This window comes from Urtica dioica, chromosome 8 (genome assembly GCF_054948205.1).
Source record: "Urtica dioica subsp. dioica isolate 48M chromosome 8, U.dioica_male_clone48M_v1_H2, whole genome shotgun sequence".
In the NCBI taxonomy this organism is placed as follows: Eukaryota; Viridiplantae; Streptophyta; class Magnoliopsida; order Rosales; family Urticaceae; genus Urtica; species Urtica dioica.
In genome coordinates, this window is record NC_142763.1 from 28890750 (window position 1) to 28907138 (window position 16389).

The 16389-nt window shown below is 39.5% G+C and overlaps 3 protein-coding genes across 4 annotated transcripts; 1 reads left to right on the plus strand and 2 right to left on the minus strand.

The window, feature by feature from the left end:
• Positions 1–139: 139 nt before the first annotated feature.
• On the minus strand, positions 140–988 carry LOC149388953 (mitotic-spindle organizing protein 1B-like). The gene is made up of 2 exons (XM_089623881.1): positions 793–988; positions 140–657 (listed from the first exon to the last, which is right to left on the minus strand). Exon 2 carries the CDS (start codon positions 600–602, stop codon positions 390–392), a length of 213 nt encoding a protein of 70 aa, XP_089480007.1. The 5' UTR covers positions 603–657; positions 793–988; the 3' UTR covers positions 140–389.
• A 7012-nt stretch (positions 989–8000) lies between these two features.
• Positions 8001–9132, plus strand: LOC149388954 (nucleolar-like protein). Its single transcript, XM_089623781.1, has 3 exons — positions 8001–8470; positions 8628–8749; positions 8842–9132. Exons 1-3 carry the CDS (start codon positions 8098–8100, stop codon positions 8956–8958), a joined length of 612 nt encoding a protein of 203 aa, XP_089479907.1. The 5' UTR covers positions 8001–8097; the 3' UTR covers positions 8959–9132.
• Positions 9133–12254: 3122 nt separating this feature from the next.
• On the minus strand, positions 12255–15258 carry LOC149388955 (F-box/kelch-repeat protein SKIP4-like). Of its 2 annotated transcripts, XM_089621817.1 has the most exons (4): positions 15022–15258; positions 14851–14937; positions 13461–13941; positions 12255–13173 (listed from the first exon to the last, which is right to left on the minus strand). In XM_089621817.1, the coding sequence occupies exons 3-4, from the start codon at positions 13916–13918 to the stop codon at positions 12561–12563; spliced, it is 1071 nt and encodes a 356-aa protein (XP_089477943.1). In that variant the 5' UTR covers positions 13919–13941; positions 14851–14937; positions 15022–15258; the 3' UTR covers positions 12255–12560. The 2 variants fall into 2 exon arrangements, with proteins under 2 accessions (XP_089477943.1, XP_089477942.1); XM_089621816.1 differs by lacking the exon at positions 14851–14937 and having other exon boundaries at positions 12257–13173.
• Between the last annotated feature and the right edge of the window lie 1131 nt (positions 15259–16389).

Below are 16389 nucleotides of genomic sequence, written 5' to 3' on the forward strand. Positions count from 1 at the left end.
TACGGCTCTAGCAAGCGTGAATCCAGGGAAGGGTCGGAGTTTCGTCCACGAGCTGGCTCTCTTGCTAAACACTTGCAAATTCTTAACATCACTATGCTTAAGAAGTCTTTGCTACAAATCAATATCATTAAGCAAAATGTTCCAAGATTTGTTCTTTTCTTTTTCAAATCATTTTTCAATAATATACTTTGGTCTAAATACAAAACAAGCTTGAAGATAAATGTCCCCCAAAACAAATTCTAAATGGATTATATTTCTTCTTGTATTCTAACAAACACAAACTACAGTATCCACAACATCCCAAACACAATATTCAATTAAACACATCCGAAAAGAGCAAACAGGTTTGCCGCAACGAACGAAACACAAAATAACGCTACATACGCACACTATGAACTCGACGGAGGAGCTACCGGCGACGATGAGGTCTCGCGGCGGAGCTCCTTGACGACGGCGGCGAGAGCCTCGGGATTGAGACCCAAATCGCAGAGGCCGATGAGCACAGAAAGGGTGTGGCGATCGAGACCTGTCTCGAGTACATTCGACATCTGAAACGCCAATTCCAGAGATTCTCTCGCATTTTTCGCTTCCTGTGCGTCCATAATTCGATTAATCCACGAACACAAAATAGCCTGCCCTTTGACCTCACCCCTTAATCTGCGAAACAAAAATTTCGGAGTTATCAAAACCTAATCATCATTCTACCTAATAAAGCGATAGATTTACTATTGAAAGTCTTTTGGAATTTCAGATGAAGAGGAAACCAGATCTCCGGTTATCCGATCAAATTACCTCGCACCAAGGGGATTACACCGTCGTCGTCGGCGATGCTTCTTGATTCAAGTTCTCAATTTTGAGTGGGAGAGTGACGTGTGTTCAATCAATTTGCCGTCTACGCTTGAAATTTTGAAATGGAAAAACTAATGGGCAAAATTGGTTCCTAAGCTTTAATTCTGTTACGGTTTTGTTGTTCAAACTTCAAAAATGTCTAATTTCATCCACGGAGGAAATGGCGGCATAAGTGCCCAAAGTTTTCGGGTTTTTACATTTATGTACCCAAACTTTTTTTTTTCGCGGCATAAGTATCCAAAGTCGGGTCTCCGTTTCGCTTTTAGTGTTTTGGACGTTAAATATAGATGGTCTTTGAAATGGACGATTGTGACTGATTTGCTTAAATAAAAGAATTTTGAAATGAAAAAATAGAATAGTTTTGAAATGGAAAATAAAATAATTTTGAAATGAAAAATAAAAAAAATAAAATCCCTAAATTCGCTCCTAAGTAAAATCCCTAAAAAATAAAATCCCTAAATAAAATCCCTAAATAACCAAACCAGATCGACTAAACCAGAATCCATGGCTGAAGCAGCGACGCGACTCGAGGAAGCACCGACGCGACTCGAGGAAGCACCACCACCACCGCGACTCGAGGAAGCACCACCACCACCGCGACTCGACGAAGCACCACCACTGGTCGACGAAGCTGCGTCGCGGGTCGAGGAAGCATCAGCGCGGGTGGAGGGAGCAGGTTCGTCGCGGGTCGAGGAAGCACCACCGCGACTCGACGAAGCACCACCACTGGTCGAAGAAGCTGCGTCGCGGGTCGAGGAAGCATCAGCGCGGGTGGAGGGAGCAGGTTCGTCGCGGGTTGAGGAAGCACTACCAGACTCGGATTCAGTTGAAGAAGAGGCTGAGGTCGACGAATCCGACGAGGACGAAGCAGCAGACTTTGATCTTCATGAAGAAGAGTATGCAGACGAGGAGGCTGAGAATGATGAAGCCAGAGCTCAGTCACAATGGTGGGCCGACATTAACAACGTCTGCAACGACGTAGAACAAGGAGATGCAGAGTCTGATGGATTGGCTTCCGAGTCCGACCTCAACAGCATTTGTAGCAGCGACGACGAGCACATGACGAAGAGGACGAGGACAGCGTACAACCCTCGCTCATATCCCGCTGATTTCAAATTTAAACTGGGTATGGAATTCCCCTCTATGACTGATTTAAGGCATGTTGTGGTTGAAAAATTTATTAAGAGTGATCGAGAATTTACATACCTCTGTAACAACAAGAATAAATTAAGAGTACGATGCGAGGGTTTGGGTTGTCCGTGGATTTTGTATGCTCGGCTTAGGTATCCTGGCAGTTCCACTGTTAGAGTGAATACCTTGGTTGATGAGCACAATTGTGGCATCGTATTTAACAACAAACACGTCACTAGTCGATGGCTAGCGGGACATTTTCTTGAGGAGTTCAGGTTGAATCCGAGCATGGGGTTAAACCACTTCAAAGAGATTGCTTCATCGACAAAGTTTTGTTCTGTAACCGACCATACTTTCTATCGGACCCGAAAGTTGGCTAGAGAGATATTAGAGGGAACGGTGCTAAGTCAGTTCTATGTGCTTGAGGATTATTGTAAACAACTTACAAGTTCTAACCCAGGTATTTTTGTGAATTTTCTATCTAATTGTGAATTTACTACGTAATTATGAATTTACTAATTCATTGATTGTGATTTTACAAGCTCTACAGCTCTTCTCAAAACTACTCTTATTGACGGTAAAAGAGTGTTTGAGAGAGCTTATATCTGCCTCAAAGCTTGTAAAGACGGATTCAAGGACGGGTGCAGGCCTTTGCTTGGCTTCGATGGTTGCTTCCTCAAGGGTTATACCCACGGCATGTTACTAGCGGCAATAGGTATTGACCCGAACAACTCTCAATACCCTGTTGCATACGCTGTTGTTGAGAAGGAGAATACCCAAAGTTGGACTTGGTTTCTAAATCTACTTCGGGAAGACCTAGATATGCACAACACTTCTATTTTCACTATGATGACCGATAGGCAAAAAGGACTAGAGAAAGCTTTGGCGGATACATTCCCAGGGGCTGAGCATCGATTCTGCGTACGGCATCTTCACGCTAATTTCAAAACCGAGGGACATGGTAGCTTGACTTTGAAGCAACTGTTATGGAGTTGTGCCAAAGCAACGACTGAGACTGAGTTCAAGCGTCGTATGCAAGCACTCAAAGAAGAGGACGAGAAGGCATACGATTGGTTAATGAAGAGACCACCTTCGCAATGGAGCAAGTCAGCTTTCAGAGTGCACGTCAAATGCGACATGTTATTGAACAACATGTGTGAAAGCTTCAACTCCGCGATTCTGCCTGCGAGGGATAAGCCAATCATCACACTACTCGAGCGAATTAGGTTCTGGCTTATGTGTAGGTTTGCCACTAAAAGAAATGAGGTTCAGAAATGGGTCAATGTTGTTGGGAAGCGTATTATACTGATTATAGAGGACCACAAACACACTGCCAAGTACTGTATGCCAACCAACGCAGGCAACGGAAAATTTCAGGTATTTGTTTTGATTTATATTTGGCTTACTGATAATCTGAGACTTTTGTTGGTTGATTGAGAGTTCGGGCAGGTCATGTTTTGATTTATGTTTTTATTTGTTTTGATATTATTTGGGCAGGTCATGTTCCGAGGGACCGAGAGTTTTGCGGTGGACTTAATAGGTAAGACATGTACATGTCGCCTATTCGAGTTGACCGGAATCCCGTGTCCACATGCATTAGCATGTATTTGGTCATCGGGTCTGCAACCTTTTGATTATGTGGATGATTGCTACAAAAAGGATAAGTATGTAGCCGCGTACTCTGGCATGATCGCGCCTATGACGAGTCCAGACAAGTGGCCAAACTCCGGTCTCAATCCAATAGACCCACCGCTTGAGCAGCGTCTACCTGGGCGTCCAAAGAAGAAGCGAAACAGACACCATGACGAGATTCCGCCAGGAACTACTCACGCCCCTCGAAAAGGACAAACAAACCGGTGCAGCAACTGCAAGCAACAAGGGCACTCGAGAAGGACTTGTCTTAATGAAAAATCGGTAGAGGTTAGTTTTTATTTGACCTCTTGTTTGTTTGTTCAGTTTAATCTCAATTCAAGTTTAAAACACTACCTCTTGTTTGTTTGTTAGGACTCGGCTCCAAAGAAGAAAGGAAGACCATTCTCGGCGAACCCGACCGCCGAGACACAAAAAAGGAACGAAAGAAGAAAGAGGCAACGGGAAAGAGCTGCTGTTCCGGAGACTCGATTATAGGCATTAGATAATGGCTGCGTTATGGTTTTTTTTTTAGTTACAATATGGTGACCATTGCCATCTTTTGTTGTTTTGATTGGAATGAAAAATGTTACAGACTTATGTTTTGTACTATCAATATGGTGAAAAATGTTGGAATGATGTTTTTTAGTTACAGAATGATGTTGGAATGATGTTTTTTAGTTGAGGCCTCTTTGTAGTTACAGAATGATGTTGCTCCCGAAAGATGTTTTTTTTTAGCTGTTATCTTCATCAAGTTGACGCCTTTTTTTAGTTACAGAATGATCATAAGCCGAATGATTGGAATGAAAAATGTTTTTAGCACATTCATATGCCTCTTCAAACCCATATTTAACACATCAAGAATACAGTTGCTGCGAAAACAAGTTCATTACCATATTTAACAGCCAAGAAAAAAACAGTCAAGAAAACATATTTAACAGCCAAGAAAAAAACCAATTACAATTCCAAATAAAATTCCTGCGAAAATGTATCTAAAATTCATGCTTTGTGATTTCCTAATTGCTTGCTCTTCCTCTCTGCCCGTAGGTCGTCTGGATAGTTCGAATTCCAACTCGTTTACTCTCCTAAGTAATCCGGGTATAATTTGCTTTGATCTTGGGCAAATTTCTGGGTCTAACCATTGAAAAAAGCTGCATTGTTCCTCAGGCTGAATAAGAAGAGAAGAAAATCATACAAAACAAATATTATCTGTTGAAAGAAATCAAGAATCTCCACAAAAGCAAATCAGTCCACATAGCAGCTCAAGAATCTCCACAACAGCAAATCATATCAAACTTACTCGTGACTTGTAGCAGCTCAAGAATCTCCTCCCGGGATTCAAATCAGTCCACGAGGTCCTCTGGACGACTTCTACACCACACGAGCAAATCCAACCCCGAACGGCTCTCGACGTCATCGATTCTCCACTTCCGCGGGGAGAGCGGCGGCTCTTGGTGTTGCAGCGACTCCCGAAGGACGAATTCGATCCTTCCATGAGCTTAATTTCAGCGATTATCAGGTAGAAGAAGTATCCAAAATTTGGGGATTTAGGGTTTTAGGTTTTTTTTTTCTTCTCATTAGATGTGAACTGGTCTTTATATTTCGGGGGTTTTATTTCGCAATTTCCTCTACTTTATTCCCGTTTATTAAGTCTGATATTGTAGGATGAAGACACGTGGCTCGCCGTTTATATTTAACGTCCAAAACACTAAAAGCGAAACGGAGACCCGACTTTGGATACTTATGCCGCGAAAAAAAAAGTTTGGGTACATAAGTGTAAAAACCCGAAAACTTTGGGCACTTATGCCGCCATTTCCTCTTCATCCTCGTACTCTTATTTATTTACGTGGTATTTGCATCTTATGTCACAAATTGAAAATCCAATTGCAAATAAGTCACACGCAAAAATTTTAGAAAGTTTTAGCGAAAGATGAAGTGATTTTTAATGAGGTATTGTAAAAATTCAGAAGACATGGAGTAACTAATAAAAAGATTAAATGATGAGAGAGAGTAATTTGAAATTTGCACATATGACACGAATGTAAATACGTGACACAAATGCAATTTTGACAACTTTGTGACACAAATGCAAAAACCCGACGAATTTGTGACATTGACGCAAATTTCCCTTTATTTACGGCTGAAAAGCAGTACTCTTTTGATTTAAAGGTAATGATAGCAGCAAAAATACATAATATTTACAATTTAATACACTTAAATAAATTTTTTTTACAGCAAAAATAACTAATGTTTATAAACAGTAGCACCGTTGGTACTCATCCGTTAAGTAGAAACTATAAAAACACATGGTATCATCTCTATTGTCTAATAAATTATATATCTTTGCGTAGTCTCAGACTCATATAGTAGGGATGGATCCCGAACTAGTATGTCATAGACTCAGCATAGATCCCAAAGAAAGATCTATTAGACAAATAAAAAATCGTTATGTAGTGAAATATACACTTTCTTGAAGGAAGAAGTAATTAAATTAATCTCGAATACATCAATTCGAGAAACCAAATATCTAAGCTGGGTAGCCAATCCTGTCCTAGTTAAAAAATCGAACGGGAAATGGCGAACTTGTGTAGATTTCACTGACCTAAATAAGGCATGTCCAAAAGAAATCGTTCCAATGCCGATAATCGTTCAATTAGTCGATGTAATGGCAGGTCATGAACTTTTAAGTTTCATGGATACTTACTCGGGATATAATCAAATCCCTATGTATGCTCCTCTCGACTACGATCACACAACATTTTTGCCATTTCGATTGAAAAACGCTAAAGCAACTTACCAAAGATTGGTTAATATATCGTATGGTGATCTACTCGGAGTCACTATGGAGGCATACATTGATGATTTATTAGTAAAAAGTCGAAAAATCAATGAACATGCCGAGAACTTGAGAAGATCTTTCAAAATTTTGCGTAAATATCGCATGAAACTTAACTCTTTGAAATGTACTTTCGGGTGTCTCTGCAGGAAAACTTTTAGGTTTCATTGTTCACGAAAGAGGAATAAAAGTGAATTCAGAGAAAATCACGACTCTCCTGGATATGAAACCACCTCGGAACATCAAAGAAATTCAGAAATTGACATGCTGCATTGCTATACTCAGCAGATTCATTTCCAGATCAACAGATCGGAGTGTGCGTTTCTTGACCTCAAAATTATAGAAAAGTCCAAGATGACGAATCACTGCAAATATACATGGTGGTCTCGGAGCATGTGGTGAGCTCGGCGCACATTAAAAATGATGGAAAAATCAACTGCAAGTGTACTGCACATCAAGGCGTATCAATGACGCGGAGGGACGATATCCGGGTTTTTCGTGATCTTCGGATTCCTCGTGTTTTTTTTTCTTCGTCATGTTCTTTGCCTTAAAAGACAAGAAACATGAACTAGAGGGATGCGGATGAGTTTCCCCTGAGCACGCTCGGACGCTTAACATTAGTCGTGTTATATTGCGTTCTTTGTGAACGATTTGTGCCTGTCTTTATTTTCTAGAGAGAGAGAGAGAGTCGTAGTCTCAATTGTGTAGAGTTTTGACAAGTTGAGAGAACTTACCTTGTGGGTGAGTGGTAGAAGGATATTTGTAGTTTTTCATTTTGAGGTTTAAGTGAGAATTGGGGGCATTTTGGATTGGCTAAGGCTATGGAAGTTTGTCAATAGTATGCTCGTCGATAGTTTGATACCGATAGTATGCTCGCCTATAGTTTCACGTCGATAGTTTCATGCCTATAGTTTCACGCCGATAGTCTATAGCCAAACCCTCATCAGGACGGAGGATAGCGTAGACCGACTGAATGGTCTCTTGGACAGAAGCTTAGCGAGAAGGATATGGTCATTCGACGCCGCTGTCAGGTTTTCTAGGAATTCATCTGTCATGTCGAGCTCAGAAGCGAGAATCGAAGTTGTTTGGAGCACAACTTAGTCAATCTCCTCAGATTTCCATTCTTCCAAACCCCTATTCTCGTCTACAGATTTTCCCATCGAGAGAAAAGCAAAGTAACTTCCATTCCACAAATCAATCGCAAGATTATCTACTTCCGAAAACGCAAACCAAACCAAACTCAGTTGAAGAAAGTCTATTCGCACTATAGGACCAGCTTTTTCTTACTTGTACGGCTCGAAAGTGTACTGAGAGAAAACAATGTGACTTTTACGTATATTGACCTTCTATTCTAACATTTTTATTTATCTTTATGCAGTTTTTGTGAGGTTTTTCTTAATGTCACGTAAATATAAAAAATGTGTGATACATAATTTGGTCTAGTGGTAATTCCACAAAGTAGAGAGGTATTAGCTCAATCCCCGCCTTAAGCAAACGGCTTCTTAAAAAATAATAATATTAAAACGCACCGTTTAAACTACCAAAGATTACTAAACCCTAACGCAAAACCCTTCCGCATCCCCAATTCTGGTCCTTGCAATCAGAGACCGCATTCAGAGAGAAAGAGAGAGAGAGAGTGAGAGATAGCAGCCATGGGAGGGTCGCGAAGAAAGCTGAAGAGATCACGAACAAAAGTAAAGGTGGGACTCCCAAGGAAGAACCCGAACGTATTCAAGCCCGCTTTCAATCTTCCTCCGAAGCTCCGGTCTATGATCGCCGATGCCGAGCAGGCTCCGGAGTGGGACCACAAAGGCACAGTCATCAGCAACTACAAATCATTCGGCTTCGTCTCAAACCCTAACCTCCGTGGAGTCAGCTCCCGAACTCATCACCTCATCGAGAGCGAATCTCTCAACATCGCTCCTTCGCCGCCGCAGTGCGCTGGCGACTGCGAGTGCGACGGCGACGGAGAACCAGATTCACTCTCCGACCCGTTCGACGACGGAAGCGATCTCGAAGAGGACGGTGAGTCTGTTAGAACATTTGAAATCTCTGATTCCATGTTAAAAAAAAAAAAAAGAAGATTGCTTAAGACTCCCAAATTGATGTTGGACCGTCTGCTAAAAATGTCTTCAGAAAATTCTAGGTCTTTCTCGAAATCTCAATTGTTGAGTCTCTGCAGATTTGAAATCGGCGATGGGAAAGAAACGGAGGGACGGAAAGTCAGCTCCGCTTGAGCCGTTGACGGCGCTTCAGCGTGTTCATATCAGTCGGCTCGTTGAGAAGCACGGAGACGATTACCAGGTGCGAATTTGATTTCAAACTCGGTTTTCAGGATCGGTGTGTTTCGTTTATGCTTAAGCTGACTTTGTTTTTCTCATGTTCTTATTGGGCAGAGTATGTTCATGGATAGGAAGCTGAACTCGCTACAGCATTCTGTTGCGACACTCGAGAGACTTTGTAAAAGATATCACGAGAACAAGAACAGAAACCTGATGATCTTGCCAAGCTGAGGAACGTGATGTCAAACCCGGTAAACCCATTTTTGTGACCGGTGTTTTTGTATTTCTTCCAATAACAATACTATAACATGAGCTATACACCTCTTGAATTCTACCTCGGCGGTTTGATGGGAATGTAGACACTGTGTTTGAATAGTCGATTAATTATTTACCGTCTTCTATACACTGTTTTGAGTTCTCAGTATAAATTCAGTAGCTAGAATTCACCGTTTGTTTTTTGCACAAGAAGAATTGTTGATGAGATTGAGTTCTTAATCAGTTTGTGATTTAATTGCTTAGGAAGCTGTTTAATGATCCCACAACGTTTATAAGATTACAGGTTGTTCTTGTGCACTTAACATGTATGATGTATCATAGATCACAAAATATTTCACCACTCAGAGAGGACAAGCTGAAAATTTCACATAAAAAATATGACAAGATCTAACTAGCTTTATAAGGTCACAAGTTTAATTACTTTTATCGTCAATTGAATTTGAGATGGAAGTTCATGGTACAACAAATTTAACCACATCCAAAGTGCTTGACTCTCTGTATAACATGTGTGAACTTATGATATAAGAAAAAAAAAATAGTAGGATGGGAACACCGTAGGTTGTCGAAACTAGCCCATCCAACCCACATCCTTTTGACATGAGCCCCAACTATGAAACCATCTTTTTATATTTTATTTTGTTTTGAAAAGAGGGAACTTGGGGTACGTCGGTAGCTGAAGAAGCTCCAAGAAGCATCGAAACATTTCCGAAAAGATCCATCGACCTAAATAATCAGATGTAAGGTCGAAGAAATGAAATGCAGATAGTGGTCAATATATTGGTTTCTTTTTATCCTATAAAACGTTCGGAAAAACTTGCAATGACTCTATTGAGAAGGGGCAAAAAAACTATAAGTAGATACATAATTTGTACTGATCACACAACTAACTAGAAGTGTTACAATGATAAGAGGTATTGATGCGTAGATAAGATACCAGAATGAGGTACTCAAACCTAAACAAGGGAACTAAAAACATCACTGAAAAACAAACTGCAGCTCCATGATTTAGATTTAGATGGCTTGGATGACGTTATTATAAAATTGATACTTAACACTAATAATCCTTAATTTATTTTTTATTTTTATTTTTTTATGTAGTACCTCTTTGTTATAAAAGAACCGGGATAAGATGCAACATGGAAACAACCACCAACATAACAATAAGGGAAACCCGTGAGGCTGTGACTAGGGCTACTAATAGTTGATCAGTTGTATAGCGGCCCATTGTTAAACAAAGCATGAACCCTGTTAACGCTCAGTTTTTGGTCAACACTAGTGAGCCATTTGCGGTTCAACCTAGGACCGGACCCTGAGATTGCACGTAGGTTGGTGTCGTCAAACTCCTGAGATAACTGACCGCTTGGAGTAGTCGAGAGTCGCTCTTGTTACGAGGGGTAATAAACAATATATTAGAGGGGCGCGAAAGGTTTCCCTTCTTTACGCTCTCCGACGCTCAACATTAGTATTGGTAACGTTTAGGAGAAAACGTCCTCTTTAGCTCGGAAGCGTGAGAGAGTAGTCTAAAGAGAGTATGCATGTTCTTATGTAATGAATGACTTACAAAATTAGGAGAGGGACCCCATATTCATAGGCAGATGGACCTAAATCGTGCATGACATGATTTTCAAGAGACTTTGGACGAGACTTCTCTGGAGATCTCATGCGAGGGGGCCTTTGGATCTCGCTGTGGATGAGCGAGACCAGGAGAGGGGTCGCCCGTGTGAGGGCGGACCTCGCTGTTGGTCGGCAAAGCAGGCCTGCTCTTTGGCGGCGCCTCTGACGGTTGGGTCTCGCTCCTAGCTCACGGGACCTGCCTTTTGGGCCGGGGCCCACCTCTAGCTTGCAAGACCTGCCTTTGATGGTTGTGTCTTGCTCGTAGCTCGCGGGACCCGTCCGCATGTGGCTTGCGGGACCTGCCTGTAGAGGCTAGGTCTCGCCTTTTCCCAACAGGACCTCCCTAGGCGTGAAGGTCCCGCCTGAATTTGGTCGAAGATAGGTTCTGTGACGGTTTGAAATGATTTTGTTCCTCGTATTTTGTCTTTTTTCGAAGAGCAATTTTTTACCCTATAACAAACTCAATCTGAAATGATCCTGTTTCTCGTATTACGTCGCGTTTTGTCTTTTTTCGAAGGGCAAAGTTTTTACCCTATAATAAACTCAATCATAAATAATACGAGTCTCCATAGAAAATAACGTAAGGAAGAGTTTGTCCTCATTTGTAATGCAAATAGTCTTAAAATATTACATAAATCATTTTGCCTTTTTTTTTTTCTTTTTAAAAGTGAGTAATCAAGAGTTTGCAAACTATTGTTCAAATGATTGATTTTGTAACATTTTAGTCATTTTTTAAAAACGAAACTGAATACTTTTTACGAAGTGTAATAATTAAGACACCTAAAACATAGTTGCCAACTTAAATACTAGTTCTCCTTTTTTAAAAATTAGACTTTAATAACACAGCAAGGAAAATATTAAATTAAAGGAGTAAATGCTGTTTTGATTAACCTTTTTTAAGTTGTAAGCAAATAATTTAAGTTAAGTAAATATATTTAAGTTGTTTAAGTGTTTAATTTAACTACATTTTTTTAATGTAAAAGATGCTCAAATAAGATATTGTTGCCCATGATAATTTAGAGTTTAGACATTAGTCGCCTAAGAAAAACCTGAAAGAGAAAAGAAAAATAAGCAAAAAAAAAAAATGATTCCATAAAGCTTTCAAAATGATTTAAAACTGGTAATATAAAAACAATTAATATTTTTATTATCCCATTACGTTTCTATTTTGTGTGGAAACAAGCATGCCCACGTTTAGCAGCGCCACGCCTTTGAAACTATCATCTACCATATAAAAAACAATATCTCGAGTTTGGCATGACAAGAATGATATCGTCTCAAATTGGTTGTAAGAGAAGTCATAAACGCAACATGTTTCTATACACATTCATAGACGTGTTTTTATAGCTGCTTCCAAGTCTGATTATTATAAAAATACATATAATGTCATGAGAGGATCGATATTGTGACTGGCACTGCCGCCCATAATTAAAGCTAAGTATCGTATTTAGGAATCTAAATCCTAAACGTTTCAGACCATGCAGAATGCTAAAAATAAATTATTGAGTTGTTGAGAGTCTGCATTAAAAACGAATGCGAGAAAAATAAAAACAAAAACGTCCTCACAAAAAGGATAATCCTCCAATTTTGTTTTGGGAAGCCTTTGAGAAAAATATTTTAATCGGCTTCTTTCACTATCTAGTTGAATTGCAATTCACTTCTCGGTATATAAAAACACAATGACGATATCCAACGGCTATATTGCTGATTTTTTAAAATTTACAAAAGTCCTAAATATAGTGTCTTTTTGCTGATTATATATCAAGTCCAATAAGTTGATTATAAAATGCTAAGAAAGAATTTGTTGAAGAAAAGAAAAAGAGTTTCAAGAAGGGGACGTTTTCTTGATATATTCAGTGAAAGGGGCTACAATTATGAGTTAAGACTGACACTAGAATTAAAAGATGATATTTTCAAGTGAGAGACAAGAGACAAAGGGTCCTTCAAATGGCCAAACATCTACAGCTAATAATGCCACTCTCCGGAGGAAGGCTGGGCAGCCAAGAACACAGCACCACTCCTTTCACATTTGAAGACGTTCCATTTCCAACATCGACTGCGATCGTGCTCAGACACTCTCCGACTATGAATATGGTGTTTCCGACAGCCACGAGCTGGCACACCGAACTCATCTTCTCGGCCAAATGCTTCCAGACCGGGACCCACTCGCGGGTCTCCTCCTTCCACATCAGCAACACGCAGAGCCTCTTTTCAACCCAATCATTCTCGTCCATTTCCAACATGTAGAGCCTCCGGTCAACCAGCACCAACGGGCCCCGCCGCTCCGACGGAAAGTCAGCGTCCGGGCTTTGCCACTTGTCGCCCACCAACGTGTACCATTCACCACGTGTCCCCCACAAGTGGCTATGGGCTCTGATCTTTCCGTCCATGACGAGCGAGTCCTTGATTGTGTGTACGACATCGCACTCAGGGTGGGATGTCGTCTTGCCCGTGAGAGGGTCGTACGTTTCCCAAGATAAATTTATTGAAATGTTCTCGTCCAACCCACCAAAGATGTAGATCTTTTCGTCTAGAGCATGACAAGCGGAAAAGGCCCTGAAACAAACGAAAGAACGGTCGTACGTTCAGTGCTGGATATCGAACTTTCAAGATCTCCACAAAGAATCCCACTAGTAGTCTCTCTCATACAATCTTCATGGATTTTTTTTCATCTAATCCCTCTTATCTCTACTCGTTATTATCATTCTCTTACATCTAAGGTCCTAACAACAATGTTCCGTATTTTCACTAAAATCAATAACTTTTAAAGTCAAGATATATATATATATATATATATATATATATATATATATATATATATATATATATATATATATAAATACCTTGGAGCTGCAAGGGGAGGAGCTTGTGACCAAGTGTCCGCAGAAGCATCATACGAGTAGACTTTATCGGAAACACCGGACAATGTTTCACCGCCCATCAGGTAAATCTTCTTCCCCAACACTTCAATGCACGTCCCTATCCGGCCCTTGAAATGGCTGGGAACCCGTTTGATCGGCGCCCAACGCCTTATGGGCGCGCCCGGATCCAAAACATAACACCGAGGAGTATTACACATGCCTCGACACAACGCGTATATCCAAGTTTCCTCGAGCTTTTGCTTTTTCCGAACAGAGTACAAGTCCTCGCTGCACACCAAGTCTCGCCATCTCCTCGAAACACGTCTCAGAGTCCGATGATACTTCCGAGGAACTCTCGCCACACACGAAAGTGCGATGTCGTCTGGAAGCCCAATTATGATCGGTTCCTGGGTCACTTGAATCTGGTCTTGATCTCCCATCGAAATCTCAGTCACTATGAGACCTGAACCAGATATATGAACAGATTTAGTAAGAAATACCATTAGTTGTGTAAAATGACCATCTAGTTAACTTTTTTACTATGGAATGATCTTTTTTTTTTTTTTCATTTGCACAAATATTCCTATTTATGCTGGTCACAACTCAGAAGCACATCAAACCATTGTGCTATTACCCAAGATAGCTATAGAAAGTGCATCTGATCAAAATCAGTCTCCAATTCGATCTCTGAAGTAAAGGAAATCAGATTTTCCCATTGCTACTATTATCAAAGGTTGCTGTCCAAAAAAGCCTTTTTCCGGTTCATAAGCAACTCACGAATAAACAATTTAATCGGTGTTGTAAATTTCTGACTAAATCTGAAACCTATTTGCATCGGGAGGTCAATGAATCGAATAAAATTCATACAATGTCGGAAACAAAAGTTAAGAACATTGTGAGTGTAAACCTCCGAGAATGGGTCAAATTGTTGGTTCCAAATTCACCGGAAAAACTAGTTTGTGGAAAGAACACCAGTGAAGCTTTCTCTGTTACACCATGTTTCGTTAATTGGTAATTTCTGACTATATCGGAAACCTAGATTGTCAAGGGAGATAAATGAACCGAATAAATCCATAAAATATCGGAAACTAAAGTTAAGACAATCGTGTGGACTAATATCCAAGAATGGATCTTAGGTTTTAGGGTTTAAACTTTAAACTAAACAAAAAACAGATATCAAACAAATATTAGACTATACCTTGAATGGTTCTTCGTTCTTTGATAAATAGATACAAAAAAAAAATTACAAAAAAAAAGGAAACATTTCATTTTAAATTTCAAACGATAGATAAATAGCGCACATGGCAGAAAATATATTCGGCCTAAATAACTAAACACTATAATATCCAGAGAACCAGAGAAAAGAAATCACCGTATACTTTTGCGGAAACTTAAGAAATAAAGAAACATTTAGGACATGATAAATCTTTGTTGCAGCGCAGGACGATACTTGAAATATCTAGTAATCAAGGTCAATAGCTATATTATAAACACACGAATGAAAAGAAAAAAAGAAAAGAAAATGTAACAAGCGAAGATAAACCTGAAAGGAAGAGAGAGTTCGGTTCGAAGCGACCTAAGACGATCCGACTAAACGGAAAACCGCGTTTTGAATCCGAAAAAGGGTTTTCCAGAAAAAGAGGGTTTTCGAACCGAAGACTCGAGTCGAGAGGAAGAAGAAAGAGAGTGTCACAGTAAAGCGTGCTGCTTTTAAATAGTGTGATCGTACGACCTATGAGTACGATTGGATATTGAATGGCATTCCCCGCTCATATCCTTTCATTGTGTTTCTATATTGCAGTATTGTCGTTTGTCTAATTTGAGCATTACATAACTAGTTAATTAAACTAAAAGAGGCTCTAACCAACTTTCATTTTATTTGAAAAATAACTTATCATACCAAAATAAATTAATTTACATTGGTTTGAAAACTAGTGAACTGTATTCTTAATAAAATAAAATTTTAACATTTTTTTTAAATTGGACAATCGGACTACTAACCTAATTTCTTCTAAATTAAATGTAAATTAAAGGTGTTTTTACGCAAGAGTTTGATGCATTTAAATAATAATAAATTTTGTACAATTTTTTTTTTCATGAATAGTTTAATAAAGTCAAAACGTGTGTAAATTACATTAAAATACTCTCACTTTTCTGCCTTTCGCAAATTTATACCCTCACTTTTAATTGTGCAAATTAATACTTTAACATTTTAAATTTTTTCAAATTTATATCTTGCCTATAATCTCAAAACTGAAAAAACTATATTACTCTTATTTTATATTTACAAATAAAAATAAAAATAACGTAAACGTAAAAACAAATGTTCTTTGTAAAAATAAACTAATTCTTCGAGACCGCGTTTCAAACTGCATCGGGACAGATCCTATTGTCAAGTCTCGGAGAAGCTCCTGATTGCGCCACTATCTCCACATGAACGGTGATTGGTTCGTATCTCCAACATGATATGGCACAATAGTGTAGAGCTCGGCGAGGTTCCTAGGACTCGGTGGTAGAGCTCTTTCCTTCCTGGCGCACCTAACGACAAGGTTCTTCTCTTACTGAATGAATGCGACTAAGGGCCTGGCTACACCAATTGCGCCATCCAAAGACGCATTTGTTGGAAAAATATCACCAAATTAAATATTTGAATTTTTCCTAACCATCTTGTGCACAATTAATCCACCAAGCAAACCAATTCAAGCCAAACACAAGCAAAGCAAAATAATCCAACCAAATAAACAATCACAATCAACACAACGATTTTAGCGTGGAAAATCCCAAATGACGGTAAAAAAAAAACCGCTTAAGAAACCTTCCACTAATACTGTAAAATCAATTTATTACGATGGATAACTTAATTTCATTAAAAACATTGTCAATTAAGAACATGAAACTAAAAGAAAATATG

Bases quoted from the DNA above. Each gene is read 5' to 3' on its own strand.
- LOC149388953 (XM_089623881.1), bottom strand. From the start codon at position 602: ATGGACGCACAGGAAGCGAAAAATGCGAGAGAATCTCTGGAATTGGCG.
- LOC149388954 (XM_089623781.1), top strand. From the start codon at position 8,098: ATGGGAGGGTCGCGAAGAAAGCTGAAGAGATCACGAACAAAAGTAAAG. The intron at 8,471-8,627 runs GTGAGTCTGTTA...GAGTCTCTGCAG, and splicing joins AAGCGATCTCGAAGAGGACG to ATTTGAAATCGGCGATGGGA. The intron at 8,750-8,841 runs GTGCGAATTTGA...CTTATTGGGCAG, and splicing joins AGCACGGAGACGATTACCAG to AGTATGTTCATGGATAGGAA.
- LOC149388955 (XM_089621817.1), bottom strand. From the start codon at position 13,918: ATGGGAGATCAAGACCAGATTCAAGTGACCCAGGAACCGATCATAATT. The intron at 13,174-13,460 runs GTATTTATATAT...CGTTTGTTTCAG, and splicing joins CCTCCCCTTGCAGCTCCAAG to GGCCTTTTCCGCTTGTCATG.